Below are 16268 nucleotides of genomic sequence, written 5' to 3' on the forward strand. Positions count from 1 at the left end.
GCCCCGCCAGACCTTCCCAGTAATGCCCCCTAATTAACCTCTGTGCTGCGGGAAGGCGTTACTCACTCAGAAACCTCGGCTTGCCTCTGGCCTGCTCATACTTCCTGCACAGGCTCCTTCTGCGGGGGTTGCCCCCAGACCCAGCTTGCTGATCCCCGGCTCCTACCTAGGAGTGTGGTCCCTCCTAGGGATGGTTTCCCTACCCATGGCACATGTAACAGATGCAGAGGGGATCTGGGGGCTCCTCAAGAACAGAGAACAGGACTAATGATCTAGGAAAAGGGCCAAATTCTGAAAAGAATGAAATGAATCCAGTACACACGCTCTTGCTTGAAACTCTTTATTCCAAGATGATATTTTCTGTGACATCTGTGACATTTTGTGGCAGGTGACAGAAATCCAGACTTAGGGCTTTACGAGGTACACTTCCCTTCATCTATTTATGGTCTACACCAGTGGGAAGGTCAGGAGTCCACTGTCACAACCAGTGAGAGCTTGGGCGCCGTGGACACTACAGTAGACAGCTGAGCAAGGACCACGGATGCGTAAGAGGCTACCAGTCCTGAGCTCAGTGGGGACAGGAAGAGCAGAGCGTACCTTGGAAATTTGTTTCTGACATTAGTACACATAGCTCTAGCCAGTTCTTTTCCTGTGAACCGCAGCACTGGCTTGGCTTAGAAGCTCTGGGAAAGCCTGCCAGACGTGGACATGCTTGCGTGTGCTCACGCCCAGCTCTGGCCCCAGGCAGCAGCCCCTGCGCACACAAGACTACTTCAGCTGCAGAAATCAAGGCTGAGTTCCCAGAGTTGCAGCGGGACAAGGCCCTCACAGTCCTACAGATAAGAAATTGGACCAGAAACAAATCATTAACAGAACTTTGGAAGTAAAGAGCAAGGGATCTCCAAGCTAGACAGGGACGTGGCTTCCCCGGGTCACAGTCCCAAGACATCTCTGGAAGCAGCACCAGTTCTGAAGGGAGAACAGACGACTGCTGTCCTCAGTCGGGGTCAGAGTCAGGTTCCGAGGAGAGCTGCCCCTCCATGGTCTCACAGATGGCATCCTGCAGGGATGTCAGCTGACCCCGGGGACTCATCCCCATGGGCTGGATGACTCTGTGCCTGTGAGAAAAGCACGGTGAGGTGGGGAAGGGGCCTGGCAGAGGGCAGTGGAAGTCGTGCTCACCCCGACTACTTCCTAGTGCTCCACCGGGCTGTTCCCATTTACTGGGGAATCCCAACTAGTACCCAGTGGCTTTGGAACCTTAGTCTTAATTTCTCGAGATCTCAATCTTCATCACCTACGAACAACCACCACCCGTCTCAAGTCTAAGCCTTTCCTGGGGCATTTCCTTTGTTTGAAACCTCAGGAATGCAGCCTTGCCGAAGCCCACCTCTGACCCCACCTCTTGGAGCTCACAAGACTGGACACAGGCCTGGGGTTCTGTTCTCCCTTCTCCCAGCTGTGGGCCCCTCTTGCCTCACCACGTACCTGGAGAGCTTGTCAAACATGTTCACCAGCTTCATGGCCTCATGCTCCTTCTGCTCCTCCGTCATGCCCTCCATGGGGTTGGGCGGCTTTTCCTCCACCCTCCCGGTCACTGGGTTTATGCTGCTTCCCAGGGGAGGGGGTGCAGGGAATGCATTAGTGACTCTCTAGGACAGGAGGCCGCTGCACAGTGGGTGGAGTCCCACACGTTCTGCTTGGGCCCGGACTGGCAAGGAACCCATGCTCCTGGGGGTGGCAGGAAGCCTCCCTCCAGGAGCAGCAGTGGACCAGCTCCTGCCAGCTGGATCTCCTGGTCCCCCAACGGCCCAGCTGCCTTCAGTCCATGTTCTCAACAAAACGTCCTGACATTAGGGCATATCACTTATGGAGTCAGTGCCTAACTCGCAACGTCCTGCCCACCCGCCCGTGGCTCCATCTGGCTGTGGGAACAGGGACCAGGCTGAGCGAGGGAGCCAAGGGTGTAGGGGCACACACCTGGCCTTGGCTTCCTTGTACTCATCCGTATCCGTGTCCTCGTCCTCCGAGTACTGGCCCTCAGGCTGGCCCCCCGCCATGAGGCCCCTGGCAGCCAGGAGGCCGGCGGCATTCCCGTAGCCCGTGTACTTGATGAACCGGGGCACTGAGGGGCAGGGCAGAGGTCAGTGTGCGAAGGTGTCTGGAGGGACAGGCGGGGGGCTGGATCCCAGCACTCACCACTCTCAGAGCACAGGACAAACAGGAACTCGGCGGCCACTCTCTTCACATCGGTGTCCAGGTGTGTCATGAGACGAACAAGCTTGTTCCGCAACAACTCACCAACCTCGGGCCGGGTCCTCACGTCCCGCAGTGGGGGCAGCACCTGGGGAGGCAGCCTGGGCCTGCAGAGGCTCGGGTCTGTGATCTGGGGGGCCCAGCTCCACCCCCCAGCCCCCCACCCATACCTGTGCCTTCAGGAACTTCCTGGCGGGCCGGTGAATGCGCGCACACTCCGTCAGCACGCTCAGCACGGGGGCCACGCTCTCCTTCAGCCTATGTGTCTGCAAAGGAGCCTCTGTCACTGGGGCTGTGCCCCCACCGGACTTGAGGTCAGGGTTGGGGTAGTAACTGATACACACACACACACACACACACACGCACGCACGCACACACGCACCACTCCCCCCCCACCGCCCCCAAGGCCTGGTCCTGGCAGGAGGCATTCAGGAAGAGGCCTTGCCACAGTCAGCCAGCTGAGGAGCCAGGAATGGGCAGTGGGGATCCGTGTGAGCTTCAAGAGGACTTCGGTGGGAACTTAACTGAGGAGTGCTCGTGTGTGCTCTGTGACCTGGGCAAATCACTCAGCTATGCTACCCTCCCTACCTGTACACCGAAGTTGTTCATGGCCATTAGCACCCCAAGGACACACGACCTGTCCTCAAAAACCAGCGTCCAAAACACAACAAAAATCCCTCCTCGGTGGGCTTCACAGACTCAGACAGTGAAGAGCTGCCGGCCTCCCCCAACTTACCTCCCTGGATCACGAGCCTAGCAGCAGTCTCGGTAGGGACCGTCACAGACATCCCATTCGATGCACGTGACTCAGCTCCCAGCACGCGTGAGCAACATGGATCCCCAAGAGGTCCACCCAGTCTCACTGCAGTGCGGGCTGCAGCCTGCGTGATGTCTGCGAGCTCCCAGAGGAGCTGGTCAGAGGTCTGGTCCCCAATGTCCTGGGTGCAGGAGCCTCTGGCTCAAGATGCCTCTGGGTCCCCTCAGGGATGCCAAGACACAACTGACGCTCGTTGCCAAGAGCTGCTGAATGTTGCAACACCGAGACTCTTAGGCCACCAGCAAGGACTCAAAAAACATGCACAAAGAGCTGTAAAAAGTTCTTTGTTTGACTCAGAAAACTCATCACGATAACCAGAAAAAACAAAACCCGCAAGAACGTGTCTGAGTCTGCGTGCCTGAGAGACAGACCGAGTGTGCACACGCACGCGCGCCCCCGTTTCTCATGGTCTGCCAAGCTGGACCACAGAGCAGCCGCAGAAATCACCCGAATCACCCCGCCAGGCTGATCTCCACTCTGCAATGTGGACTGTTAAAGCAGCGACCGTGGCTGCCTGGGAAGGTCAGAGCCACCGGGGAGCCCCCACATCAGGTCCCTCTCCCCACCTGGTGCAGGCGCTTCTCCAGGAAGCTGAGGAGAACACGAATCACGTCCATGTTGGCTCCCAGGAACTCCAGGGAGCCTTCGCGCGGCTCCAGGGTAAGGAGGACATCCAGACACTTAAGGGGCAAGTTCCCCAGGAGGTTCACCGTGTGCCTGAAGACAGACGGGGAGGAGGGCTTGCTGAGTCCGATCCCCAGCGTAGGTTCAACCCTTGATGCCCCCGCAGAGGCCACATATGACAGGAACTAGTGACTGGGGGCTTGGCGACAGGAACCAGAGGCCAGAGCTGAGGGCAGGACTGACCAAGGCAGTGTTTCCACTCGGTGGGGTGAGCTCCTAAGGAAGGGGGCACTGCCTGCAGATGCCCTCCCTGCCATGCCCTGTCTGGGCTGAAGCACCGAAGACATCTCTGGAAAACTAGAACCTGCCTAGGCACAGGTCCTGTGAGCACAGCACCACTTGTCACTACTCCTCTGCTTCCAGAACGAGGTTCCCATCCTCAGATCCGTACCCCTCGTCCTGGCCACACGCGGACGTCGGTCCCAGCCAGGGCTGGGAACCGCTCGGCAGACACACCAGCACACCTCCCTTCCACCTAGCAGGCGTCCCTCACCCGTGGAACTCCTCCGTGCGGTCTCCAGCAGCAGCGACCATCACACAGTGCCGCAGGATGGTCCCCAAGTGCCGGTAACGGGCAGCATCTTCCTGACCGAAGAGAAAGGGGTTCCCGTGAGGGGAAGCCCCACTCCTGGGTCCTATACACGGACCGCGACTCTCCTCTCCCGCACACCTCACCCCCGTCCTCTTCCACACACCCTGACGACATTTCCTCAGTCCAGCGTAGGTCCTCTCAGGACAAAGTCACGGTGCACTCCAGCCCCACGCTCATGGCCTCCCCGTGCCCCAAACGCCCTCCTGCCAGGCTGCAGGAGCCACACAGCCACACACACTCCATCTCTCTTAGAAACGTTCTTCGTTCAGGCCCTCTGCCCAAAATGTGCATCTCCTCGCCTCCTCCAGACGGGCTGAGAACTCCACGGTCCTCTCCCCATCAGATCTCCGGACACCAGCAGGGGCCCTCCAGGCAGACAGAGCCAGGGAGCGCCCACACGGTGAAGCCCTGTGGGTGCAGGTCCGTCCTCACCTCGTCCACCTCTCTCTTGATGGAGTCAAAGGTGATGTTGAACAGCACTTTGAGGATCTCCATGGCCCGCTCGGTCTCCTGGGGAGGAAGGAGCTCGGGCGGGCTCTCCCCCGGGATCAGTCCCAGGGTCAGCTGCAGCGCGTCGGTCAGCAGGCGCACCCCCTGCAGGTCCTGAAACAGCTGCTGCCGCACGTCCGTGCGCAGTGCCGTGAGCAAGAACAGGAGACGCAAGTCAAAGAACTGGACGTCGTGCGGGAAGCTGGTCTGCGGGCCCAGCCCCACGCGCTCTGCCAGCCTCACCACCAGGCGGGCCTCTGCCGCCAGCACCTGCGCCACCGGGCTGCTGAGCACGAGGTTGCACAGGCACTTGAGGGACTCGAGGACAACGTCCACATCCAAAGGCTCGGGGACCGGCTCCTCCAAGGCGACGCCGGCATAGCGGGCAAGGGCCTGCAGGCTCTGGCGGCTGGTGAAGGGGCCCAGGCAGCTGCGGTCCCGGGACAGGATGCGGATGCTCTGCAGCCAGGGGACGCGGCGGGAGGGCGGCAGGCCCCGCTCCAGGACCGAGCCCAGCAGCTCCGCCAGCCTCTGCGGGCAGGGAGAGGAGCGGCTCCAGCAGGCCCCTTCCCCGGGCCACCCACGCCTGCCCCTCACCCCGGTCCGCGCCCACCTTCCGGTCCTGCTGCTGGGCGTCCTCAAACGTGAAGCTCTGGGAGTTCTGCGGGGAGACGCGGGCGCTCAGCGGCTGGGGGCGCGAGGGCTCAGGCCCCCGGGCCGACTGCGCGCAGCGGCCTCGGGACGGCGCCCAGCCTCTCCCCGCAACTCCTCACGGCGCGGCGCGCGCCCCGCCGCCCGCCCCTGGCCGCGCACACACGCCCCGGGCCGGCCACGACGCGGGCCCCGCCCCGCCGCTCCCTGGCGAGGACCCCGTTCGCGGGCCTCGCTCACCTCCCGGTTGTACGTGCGCAGAGCCTCCATAACCACGTCCTCCTCCCCCGCCTCCACGGCATCCGCCACCACCCGGGGCTCCATGGCGCCCGCGGACTCCCGCGCCGGGCAGGCGGGAGAGGCTTCGCGCACCCGCTCCCGGCGGTGTCCAGCCGCCCCGCCCTGCCCCGGCGCGCGGGGGAAGCCGGGACCGTGCGCGCCGCGCCGCGCCGCGGGGCGGGGCCAGGGCCGCGCGCGGAGGACGCCGGGACCGTGCGCGCCGCGGGGCGGGGCCAGGGCTGCGCGCGGAGGACGCCGGGACCGGGTGCGCCACGCTGCGGGGCGGGGACTGTGCGCGCCGTGCGGCGCCGCGGGGCGGGGCGAGGGCCGCAGGCTCCTTAAGGTGGCGAGCTGGGTCCGCTGACTGGAGCTTGGTCTAGCCGGCGGGTCGGCGGGGTTTTCAAAGCTCTTACTGGGGGATTGTTCGACCCGGGGCCCAGTCGTCCCTGACCCTCCTAGGGACCCCTGCTTCTTGGGCCGGAGCTGCCCGCAGGCGCCGCGCCGCCCTCCCGCGGCCCCTTTGATGCGCAGAGCCGAGGCGGGAAGGACCCCTCGGCGTGTTCAGCGGGGGCTGGAAGGCCTGCCGAGGGCCAGCTCGCTGCTTTCGCCGGGCTCGTGTCCCGAAGGGACAGACGAGGGAACACGGACATCCGGGACTCGCGGTGGGCCGCACAGGGGTCCGGGTCGAGTCCGCGCCGTCTCTGCGGAGACCGGGCGAAAAGAAGTGATCTGGGGGAAGGTCACTCAAAGCAAAAGGAGCGGCCGGTTCCAAGACGGGGATGGCCGCGGTGGGCGAGAGAAACACGTCCCTGCCGCTCCACGAAGGCGGAGAGTGCGGAGGGTCGGGGTGAAGGCAAAGCCTGACCGTGCGCCGCAGCGTCCCGGGTGTGCCGCTCAGAGGCAGGGCGGCCTGGCCTGCGTCCTCTTCCGAAAGGCAGCGATGGACGTCCCGGGGTCCGCGCGCTGTCGGGAGCGCTCCACGGCACGGCGCGTCGGCATGCACCGTGCGACAAGCCCCTGTGGGCCGTCGGCCCCGCGCCAGGCCCACTCCCGGTGCGCCCACTCCCGGTGCCGAGTGCGGCGGCGGGAAGCCCTGGTCCTCCCGTCCCCGCACGCGCACCCCCGTCTGGCTTCGTTTTCCTGCGGAACGCGTCACCCCTGCATCTTCGGCAGCGCTCGCCGGGGCCGGCACTGGTCTCCACCGAGTCCCACAAGCGGCGGCCGCGGCCTCGAAGCGCACCGCAGCCTGGGCGGGGGCGAGCGCCCGCGGCGACCCGTTCCAGCCTCCCTCGCGGCGGAGGGGCCCGGGAGCGCCCGCGGGTAGGACGGGGCTCCGTCTTCCGCGCGATTGGCCGGTGGAGGTGCCTGTCCACGCCTCCACGCGGTCATTGGCAGGGAAGGCCCCCGCGGCCCGCCCCCTCCCCAGACCGGACGTGGGCCGGACGCCGGCAGGAAGCGGCGGGGTCGCAGGGTCCTGCCGGGGACTGAGCCACGTCCGCGGGGGCCGTGGCGGCACGGCTGACGCGGGCCGGGGCCGGGCGCGATGGCGGACTGGGCTCGTGGTGAGCGCGGGGAGCCAGCCGTATGGCGGCGCGGCCGCCCGTCCACGGGCGCCGGCAGCTGGCGCTGGGAGAGGGGCCTTGGCGTCCCGAGAGCCCCTGTTCTCACCCGGGGAGCGGGCCGCCGATGCCCGTGTCGCCGGGCCGGGGGGACTGCGCGGCTGGGCGAGCGCGGAGCGGTTCGTAGGGCGTCAGCGTCCCTTTCTGTGCGGCGCGCCCGCGGCGACTCGTGGGGCTGGGCCGCGGTGGGGTCCGGGCCGCCGGGGAGGTGGTTCTGACCCCCTGAGGGTCAGGAATTGGGACTCCCCGGGCCTCGCACGAGTCCCGTGTCGGGTCTCCGCACGCGCCGTGCTCCGGGTGCCACGTAGGATGTGGGGTGCAGAGGCGCGCCGACCTCAGCGGACCTCAGCCGGTTCTTGGGTGTCGCGGAGCTCTCCTTCCGGTTGTTCCCCCTCGGTCGCTCGTCGGCTGCTCCGGACCCGGCGCTCAGGTCGTCCCTGCAGGGCCCCTTCTGCGGCGTCCCCGGGGCCAGAGTTCGTCGTTTTTCGGAGGGCGGGTCCCCTGTATCCTGGGGCCGTCTGTGGACGGAGCGGACAGGTTCTGTCTCAGTCTCCGAAAGTGCTGGTGGGCCTGAAGCCTTTGGGGCACCTGCCCGTCGCGGCTTGGCCGTGTTCACAGGCGGTCTGCTCACACGGCAGGTGCCCGCTGCTCACACGAGCCTGTCCGCTCAGGTCCCTGCGCCCGACCCTGGCTGAGGGTTGGAGCTGCGTGACAGCGGGGGGGGGGGGCAGTCCCCTGAGACTTCTAGCTTGTCGGATCGAGCTGGAGTGAGCGCCCTGGGGCCAGGAAGGGCTGATGGGCAGGGGTCCAGGGCGCGGCTCACAGGTAGACGTCCCCCCCACTCAGACTGTCCCTTCCCACAGCTCAGAGTCCCGCCGCTGTGGAGGAGATTCTAGACCGGGAGAATAAGCGGATGGCCGACAGCTTGGCGTCCAAGGTCACCAGGCTCAAATCGGTCAGTGGTGGTGCTGCCTCATCTCCACCTGGCAGGCACTCTGGAGTGGGGACCAGAGGGAGGGTCGAGGCTGGGAAGGGTTTCAGGTAGCTCCCATCTTCCTTGTCTGCTCCGCGGCAGCTCTCATCAGTGAGGTCCAGGGGACAGCTGGATCTCCTGAGCTCTGCTGGGGGCACTGTGCCTGGCAGAGTTGTTGGCAGGGTCTGCTGGTCTCCGGGGGGGGGTCAGGTGCCATCCGGTGTGCCTTCTCTGACCTGACTTTGCCCCCTCTGTGTCCTGACCAGCTGGCCCTGGACATCGATAGGGATGCGGAAGACCAGAACCGGTACCTGGACAGCATGGTAAGGGTCTGCAGCGTGCGCGGGCATCGCGGCCAGCTCTGCCCCATGCTGCCTGCTGTGCCGGCCCCTGATGTTGCTTGTGGCACCTGCGTGGCCGTCGTGGAGGTGCTGTCCCTGTGTGACCTTGCTGGGATTCCTCCCTCAGGACTCGGATTTCTCAAGCATGACAGGGCTGCTCACGGGGAGCGTGAAGCGCTTTTCCACAATGGCGAGGTCTGGGCGAGACAACCGGAAGCTTCTGTGTGGTGTGGCCGCGGGCCTCATCGTGGCCTTCTTCATCCTCTCCTATCTCCTGTCAAGGGCAAGGACTTGAGCCACGAGGAGCTGACTTCTGTGGGTGCCTGGGGCAACCAGGGCCTTCCCCTGCCTGGTGTCCTAGGCTCCAGAGGACCCACCTACAAAATACTCCTTTGAAATGATGATCGGGACTTGGGAATTTTCTTCCTGTGTGGCCGGACTTCCTGGCTGCCTCTGACCGAGCGAGCTCATCCTGGCTGGCCCCGTGGCCGTAAGTCTCTCTCTTGCGGAAACCAACGCCCACCCACCTGTGCTGCTGTGGGTGTGAGAGGGCAGAGCCTGTGGGAATCGAGGACACGGCTACCTGTGGCCAGCAGCCCTTCCCTTATCCCTTGGGGCTTTGACTTCTTGGGGCCCTGCCCCATCCGCATCTCTGGGTAAGGCCACGTCTGATGCCTGAGGTGCCAACACAGGGAGGGGGGTTTGGCGGTGAAGTTGGAGCACCATTGCCTCAGCTCAGAGATGGCAACTACTGTTGGGGGCTGGGCGTGGCAGCTCAGCTGGGCTGCTGGGCCAGGGCAGGTCAGCCTCGGGGGAGGACAGGGTGTTGTGGATGTAGAAGTGGACTGCAGCCTGGACTGGAGGCACTGGGCTCTGACTCTTCTGGATCTCACAGTCTTGTATCCGTGGGCACAAAGTTCCGTTTTCTCAGCATCCACTGTCTGGCCGACACCAAAGATGGATTTCCGGGAGACCAGACATCTAGAAGCAGTTCCCTCTGGCATCTTGGAGTCAGGCAGGGTGTGTGTTGGGGGCAGGCGTTCTCTGACTGGAGGCTTCCCTACAAGGGCTCTCTCCGTAGGATCTGCGGGTCCCTTTGAGGGTCAGCGGGCAGCTTCCCCTCCACCACGTGAGGCCCTTCGACAGTGAGCATCCCTTACTGAGGCAACTCTTAGTCCCTCCACCCAGCCTCTGCAGACTGCTCTCCAGGCGTGCCTCCCCCGGGCCCTCCCTGCCCGCTTCGCCAGCCCCATTCACACACACAGCAGCACAGGCCCAGCTGGGCCAGCGGCTTCCTACCCTGTGGTGGGGTGTCAGCACCGTCATTGTGCGTCAGCACACGTGAGAAGCGGTCGGTCAGCTGTGCGTTCTTCTCTGTCCTTGCTGCCATCTGCCTGCCCGGTCACTCCCCTGACTCCCAGAGGACTGTGGGCGCTGCCCCGCACTGCCCGCTGTGTAGTCCCCTGTATGGCTCCCACACAGTGACCGCACCTCGGCTCCGGGCACCTCACTTTCCTGCCGCCGCTGCCTGCTTTCCCTTCTGCTCTTCCTGTCCCTTGTCCGTTCCGCAAGCCTGGCCTCTCCTCACATGGTCACCGTAGCTGCTGCTCCATTGTACCTGCTGGGCCACTCAGCCTCCCGTTGGAGGGGAGCCTACTTTCCTCCGCCTGAGTGCCCTGTTCTGACTTGCCCTGGCCCCTCCGGGTGCTAGTTCTCATGCGGGGAGGTCAGCGTACCTGCCTCCTTGTCTGGGGGGCTATGCTGTTTCCCTTGACACCTTGACATTCCTTCTCAGGCCCCCTGTCTCCCTCCCCAGTCCCCACGCACTGTATCTCTGAGTTACCGATCTCATGTTAAGGCTTGCCACAGGGGCATGTCCTCTGGTGGCCACCAAGCGTACTAGGCCTTTGTAGTGTCTCCATTTTGCACCCACACTCTTGCGTCCCCGCCCAGGCCTGTGCTGCTGACCTCTTCCTGATGACGTGGCTCAGCTGTGGGAGCCGCACCACGCTATGGGTTCGATGCAGGCTAGATGAGATTCTGTTTTAGGTAGTCTTGACGGGTGCTTCCTGCTGTCCTCTTGATAGCTCAGGCTGCTGTGTTCTCTCCTAAAGCCCCATCTGCCTCCTCACCCCCACTTCCACGGCTCTTTGTGGCCCTTCCAGCTATTTGGGGGTCTGGCTTTTAGTTCCTTTCTGGTTTACCTTTTCGTCTCTCATTCTGATTGTATCGGGATGGATTCCACGTTGGGGGTGTGGCAGCTCTGCCATGGCCTGTGTGGCCTTCCACCCTCCTGCCCTGTCTGCAGCTCTCGCGCTACTGCTGTGCCGTCTGCTGACATGGGTCCCTGAAGCCATTGACAGAAAGAGGACCTCGGGGCCCAGCCTTTGCCAAGTGAGGACACACTGCCAGGCTCTATCCCACAATTCAAGGACAAGACTTTTAACCATAGAAACTTGGAATAAACAGCTTCATGATGAAGCAAACAGTTTTTTTGTGTCCTCATTTTCATGGGTGCTTGGGAGTTTCATCTGGACCTGACCCTGGTCCACAGACTGGCCGGGGACGCTGGTGGTCTGGACCCCACATCCTGCCGTCTCTGGTTCTACCATGTCCCTGCTCTGGTCCTCATGTTCCTCCCACCCCCACCTAAGGCAGTTGGTCACAGGCTTGTCACTTCCTCTGCCGAGTTTGTGTAACTCACCCCCAAGGGTTAAATGTATAAATGTGAGGAGCTCAGAGCAGCCTCATGTGGGGAGGGGCAGCAGAGTGAGGGGGGAGGGGCGGCAGCCATACTGTGCTTTGTTGTGCTGCTGCTGGTGGGCTCACAGGGACCACAGGTGGGGGCGGTCGCCCTGCGGTCTTCACAGTGACCTTTCCGCAGGGCTGCGGTGAAGTCCACACTCCAGTGCTCAATGCCTGGCCTTGTACTCCGGGTAGCCTCTGGAGATGCCTGGTTTTGGCCTCACTCAGATACCCCCTTCCTGGCCCACATCCTGGTGCTTCCTGTGTTGCCTTTGCTCTTAACACCACCTGAAACCTTAGTTGCAAGTGCGGTAATTGGTGTCTTACGGTTAGTGTGGTTGGCATTCGAGACGGGCGTGGTGGGGATGGCCCTCCGCCTAGAACATTAAGGCCTCGCCTGGCAGACGGAGCCTGGGGCTCTTGTCCTCTGAAGGCTTGCTCAGGTGCCTGCAGGCTGAGGGCGGCGTGCTGGCTGCCTGGGGGCCGCTGTGGCCTCACCGAGTGCTGAGCACGCACCCCCACCACGGTGGCTGGTGCTGGAGGTTGCAAAGGAAGGGGCTGCCTCTGCTCCACAGAAGGGCTTCTCCTTTGTAGGTCCCACAGCCTAGCCTCGGGTCATGCAGTGCTGCTTCCTTGAGGGTGGGCACAGATTCTAGTCCGGATTCAAGGGGTGGGGCACAGAGCTCACCGGGAGGGGTCTGTCACGCAGGGAGAAGGCCCCATGGAAGGAGACAGGTGCCGGTGTGACCGTCCTCGGAGTGTGGGATGAGATGTGACGTGCAGGGCCGGTGGCAGAACTAGGAGGGCAGGCGTGGCGCGGGGTCCAAGGTCCCAAGCCCCCCTCTCTGCTCAGACCCCAGTCCCTGGAAGCCAGGAGAGGACCCAGCCACTGAGGCAGGAGCCCCTTTTCTGGGAAAGCTTGATTCTACAGCCAAGACCAGTTCGTCAGTAATGCAATCTGGGATTTATTAAATATCTGGGCACAGCAGGAAACAAGATAAGCAAATGGGAAAGCATAGAAAAAGTAACTGGTCACGACTGTCTAAACGAGCTCTGCCCTGCGGGCCGCAGCCCATCTGCCCTGCAGGCCGCAGCCCACCTGGTGGAGGCCGCGTCCCGGGCCCACACCCAGGGCGTCTCCGGCGGTGGCTGTGCTGTGCAGAGGCTCTGGGCAGCCGGCTCCTGTGGGCCCGGGGCTATTCCACATCCACCACCAGGGGTGTCATGTAGTCGGAATGTTTAATGCCGAAGGTGACAACAGGGGCGCAGGGCTTGGTCACTGTCACCTGGGAGAGGAGAGGCTTTGAGAAGAGTTGGCATTCCCGCCCCGCCTGACAGACTCCGCTGTCCCTGGGGCTTGAGCTGCTGGCAGTAGCTTCACTGTCCCTCCTGAGCCTGGGCCAAGGTGACCGGCAGCAAGTCCACGCCACCGGGTTTAAACACGGAGGCTGGTGCATGGTGAGTGCCCCTGCTTTCTGGGGAGGCAGGACCTGCCCCTGGGGCAGTGGTGTGCCCTGGATGCCTAGTGTGCCAGGCTAGCATGTGCCAGGATGGCCACTGGGACCCCCACTGGCCCTTCCCCGCCACACCCACTCTGGGCATGCTCCTCTTGCCTGTGCCCCACCAGACCGTACCCCTGCAACCCCCCCCCCCGGGATTGTGCCCCCAGTAACCCAACCATTCTGGCCTGTGGTCCCTGCTCCCCAGGCTGTGCCCCTACCCCTCTGGGCCGTGTTCTTCCTGCACCTTCTCAGGACTGTGGGCTCCTGGTCCCCAGGCTGTGCCCCCCCACCACTCTGGGTGGTGCCCCTATGACCCCTCCGCACCGGGTTGTGACCACTATCGTCCCCACTCCCTGCTCACTGTGACCGCCCCCCCACCCCTCACCCCACCCCTCCGGGCCCTGTTCTTCCTGGACCTTCTCAGGGCTGTGAGCTCCCGGTCCCGGCTTGAGGGTCTTGTCCCCCGGGGGCTCCGCTCGGGCTGCCATGGTGTACTGTGGAGCCTTGGGCTTCGTCACCTGCACGTCTGTCTGGCGGTAGGCTGCAGGACCTGGGGTCTAGGAGGTGAAAGAGGCTCAGAGAGCCTCAGCCTGCCCGGGCATGCTACTCCTGACGGGGGTGGGGGGGGGGTCGGTGCCAGCATCGGGCCATGGGCTTCACGCTTGAGCCACTGTATGTCTGTGTGTCAGGGGTCCCTGTTGTCTCCACAGAATAGTCATCCTGTGGGGATGACCTCTTCTGTGTGGGACGTGGCCCTTCCACGGCAGCCTCGCTCTGGAAAAGATACCCTGTGTGTGCCAGTTCCAGGTTGGTTGCTTTGGTGTGTGCCAGAGAGGCCCCTTTCCGGCTGGGACTCTGTCCTGTGGTACTTGATGGCCATGCGATGGCTGGGCAAGGTCAGCAGTGCTGGGATGCCACCTTGGCCTTCTCTCCAGGCTCCTCAAGCTCCCGGGCACATGCCCACCCCAGGGCCTTTGCACTGGCTATTTCTGCAGCTGGAACCTCCTCCCCCAAATATCGACAGCTTCTCTTCTTCCCATCTTCCTGCACGCTGCTTTATCAAAGGCCACTCCCCTGCTCAGCCCTCCTCAGCGCGATCAGCATCTGTACCCCTGTCCACTGTCTGCTTCTCCTCACCCCTAGACTGGAATCTGGGGTGTGTGTGGGTGGGGGTGCGACAGGGTGTGGCCAGGCATGTGGCAGGGCCCAGAGGATGAAGAGCTGACCAGCTTCAGTCTGGTGGGATCTGGGGGATGGGGCCAGAGGGGCCACCCCTGGGGGATGAACTGTGCTGCACCCTGGCAGGGGGACTCTTGCCTTGTGCAGGTCGTCACTGAAGCTGCCCAGCTTGCTGCGACCCTTGATGGAGAAGGAGGGCTGGGAGGCCTTGCCGACAGTGTGGGGCCCCATCACCACAGGCAGCATGTAGGCGGCCGGCCCTGCAGGGCGCACGGGCATTGAGTCTCAGGCTGGACAGAAGCCAGCATCCAGACTCTCCACCAGCTCCTTCTTGGGGCCATTCGCCTCCAGGAGAGCGGCCATCAGGCTGCCCTGTCCCCCCCTCCCCCCCATCTCCCGGCGCCCCTGCCAGCGTCCCCAGCCCAGCTAGATGTTGGCTGCCAGGGCTGCTGCACACCTGGGGTGCTGTCCACTCGAAAGGTCTTGGTCCGGGCGGAAATGGAGTGGCTAGGCGCTGAGTCAAACACGTGCTTGCTAGATTTCTCTGGAAAGTAGTCACCTGGCTCGGGAAAGGAGTGGAGGGTGTGCTGGGAGGGAAAGGACCGTGCAGACGGGCTGCGGATCTGGCCCAGGGGGTCAAGGAAATCCCCCAACACTGCAGGTGCAGGGCTTCCCGGCCCCCGTACAGATGGTGCCCGAGGTTGGTCAGGGATGTCCGGGGCTGCAGGAATCGGGGGACAGCTGCGGATTTGGAGGGAAAAGGGCAGGCTCTGTTGTGGGCCTGGTGCTAGGATTCAGGCCAAGAAAAGCTCAGGTCAGAATTGGGCTAGAGGGTCCCCTACGCTGCCTCGGGCCTGCTGGTGTCCCTTGTGAGGCAGATGAGGGGATAGGAGACCCAGGATGCCTGTGTTCCCTTACTGCCCTGCCGTAACAGGGCACACGTGGCCGTCGGCAGAGTTGGGCAGGCCTGCGGGGGCCCCAGAGTCCCTTACCAGGGCCAGGGGTCGTGATGGTCTTGGTGCGATAGCGCCCCAGGATGGAGTAGGCGGGGCCGAGGTCCTTGCCTGTCCTCAGTATCTTGGGGTTCACACTGTAGCGGGGCCCTGGGGAGCAGTTCTCTGCCAGGAGCATGGGGGCCCCTCGGAAACTGTAGGCTGGTGCACGCAGCTTGGTGGGTGTGTGCCTCACAAATCCTGTGGGACAGGGGCTCTGAGCAGCCTGGAACCAGACACCATCCTTGTCCCCACCCTATTGGCCCCAGAGGGGTTCATGGGCTGAGAGCCAGGGATGAGCCCTCTGCCCCACCCCACACACCCACCCCTCAGACCCCCAGACCGGCCCTACGCTCTCCCCGGACCTGCACCAGCCTCATCCCAGGCGCTTCCCAGATCACCCCAAATCCTCCCCAGACCCATTCCAGGCTCCCAGGCACTTACCCGTGGTGGGTGGAATCAGGTACTTGGGCCCTGGGCTGCTGTAGAGGGCCATGATGGGCCCCCGGGGGCGATGGGGCCTCCAGGTGCCCACCCATACTTCCTCTGCCATGGCTGGCTCTGTCCATGGAGGGGAGGGTGACCAGGTGCTGGGAAGACCCGACTCCTAACCCCATCCCTGCTTTGTCCCCACTGATGGGCAGAATTTCACGCCACAGTCTCCTCAGTGAGGTCTTGAGCTGGGCCCAGACTTACAGAACTTCTGTTTCGAGGTGGGGGGCCTTCTGTGCCCCCACCAATCCCCGAGAGGAGGCGCGCCAGGCCCTCGTGTACATGCCCAGAAGGACTGTCTCTCGCAGACCACCCCCCCCTGGTTCTAAGGGGCTCTGGGCAGGTTCCTTCTACTCAGAGGACTCTGGGCACTGCTGGGCAAGGAGCGGTAAGCAAAGGTGGGAAGTTCCTGGGTGAGGCTGTGCCATGGGTGGCAGGCAGCTCCAGAAGGGTCCTCACCTCTTTGGTCCAGGAGCTGCTCTCAGAGCAACCTATGGACCAGGCCTCCTCAGAGGCGGTCCTGTCACTCTGGCCTCAGTGCCAGGGAGTTCCCGAGAAAGGGGCATGGAGAGGAAGGCCTCTTCCTCTTTCTCCTCTCCCTGGGGGGCTTGGAGAATTGGGGAGGGGTCCTAGCCCTAAGCTCTAGAATGTGGCTCT

General features: G+C 63.6%; 3 protein-coding genes across 3 annotated transcripts; 1 reads left to right on the forward strand and 2 right to left on the reverse strand.

The window, feature by feature from the left end:
• Positions 1-326: 326 nt before the first annotated feature.
• Positions 327-5930, reverse strand: RIC8A (RIC8 guanine nucleotide exchange factor A). Its single transcript, XM_045067283.1, has 10 exons — positions 5730-5930; positions 5452-5499; positions 4782-5369; positions 4251-4342; positions 3640-3790; positions 2427-2522; positions 2200-2344; positions 1981-2125; positions 1489-1608; positions 327-1118 (listed from the first exon to the last, which is right to left on the reverse strand). The coding sequence occupies exons 1-10, from the start codon at positions 5811-5813 to the stop codon at positions 998-1000; spliced, it is 1590 nt and encodes a 529-aa protein (XP_044923218.1). The 5' UTR covers positions 5814-5930; the 3' UTR covers positions 327-997.
• Positions 5931-7176: 1246 nt separating this feature from the next.
• On the forward strand, positions 7177-11192 carry BET1L (Bet1 golgi vesicular membrane trafficking protein like). The gene is made up of 4 exons (XM_004781038.3): positions 7177-7330; positions 8251-8342; positions 8627-8683; positions 8829-11192. The coding sequence occupies exons 1-4, from the start codon at positions 7312-7314 to the stop codon at positions 8994-8996; spliced, it is 336 nt and encodes a 111-aa protein (XP_004781095.1). The 5' UTR covers positions 7177-7311; the 3' UTR covers positions 8997-11192.
• Positions 11193-12393: 1201 nt separating this feature from the next.
• ODF3 (outer dense fiber of sperm tails 3) lies at positions 12394-16246 on the reverse strand. Its single transcript, XM_004781037.3, has 7 exons — positions 16071-16246; positions 15564-15680; positions 15120-15320; positions 14585-14686; positions 14266-14387; positions 13365-13505; positions 12394-12732 (listed from the first exon to the last, which is right to left on the reverse strand). The coding sequence occupies exons 2-7, from the start codon at positions 15670-15672 to the stop codon at positions 12643-12645; spliced, it is 765 nt and encodes a 254-aa protein (XP_004781094.1). The 5' UTR covers positions 15673-15680; positions 16071-16246; the 3' UTR covers positions 12394-12642.
• Positions 16247-16268: the final 22 nt, after the last annotated feature.

The sequence above is a fragment of the Mustela putorius genome, unplaced genomic scaffold, assembly GCF_011764305.1.
Source record: "Mustela putorius furo isolate JIRA1106 unplaced genomic scaffold, ASM1176430v1.1 tig00000127_pilon_pilon_pilon, whole genome shotgun sequence".
Classification (NCBI taxonomy): Eukaryota; Metazoa; Chordata; class Mammalia; order Carnivora; family Mustelidae; genus Mustela; species Mustela putorius.

What these genes read in the sequence shown, in the direction of transcription:
- RIC8A (XM_045067283.1), bottom strand. Translation starts at nt 5,813, where the DNA reads ATGGAGCCCCGGGTGGTGGCGGATGCCGTGGAGGCGGGGGAGGAGGAC. An exon ending in TGCGCACGTACAACCGGGAG is followed by an intron (nt 5,500 to 5,729) that starts GTGAGCGAGGCC and finishes GTCTCCCCGCAG; the next exon opens with AACTCCCAGAGCTTCACGTT. An exon ending in CCCAGCAGCAGGACCGGAAG is followed by an intron (nt 5,370 to 5,451) that starts GTGGGCGCGGAC and finishes CCCTGCCCGCAG; the next exon opens with AGGCTGGCGGAGCTGCTGGG.
- BET1L (XM_004781038.3), top strand. An exon ending in AGGTCACCAGGCTCAAATCG is followed by an intron (nt 8,343 to 8,626) that starts GTCAGTGGTGGT and finishes TGTCCTGACCAG; the next exon opens with CTGGCCCTGGACATCGATAG. An exon ending in ACCGGTACCTGGACAGCATG is followed by an intron (nt 8,684 to 8,828) that starts GTAAGGGTCTGC and finishes TTCCTCCCTCAG; the next exon opens with GACTCGGATTTCTCAAGCAT.
- ODF3 (XM_004781037.3), bottom strand. Translation starts at nt 15,672, where the DNA reads ATGGCAGAGGAAGTATGGGTGGGCACCTGGAGGCCCCATCGCCCCCGG. An exon ending in TCGAGTGGACAGCACCCCAG is followed by an intron (nt 14,388 to 14,584) that starts GTGTGCAGCAGC and finishes TGCGCCCTGCAG; the next exon opens with GGCCGGCCGCCTACATGCTG. An exon ending in GAGCTCACAGCCCTGAGAAG is followed by an intron (nt 12,733 to 13,364) that starts GTCCAGGAAGAA and finishes CTCCTCTCCCAG; the next exon opens with GTGACAGTGACCAAGCCCTG.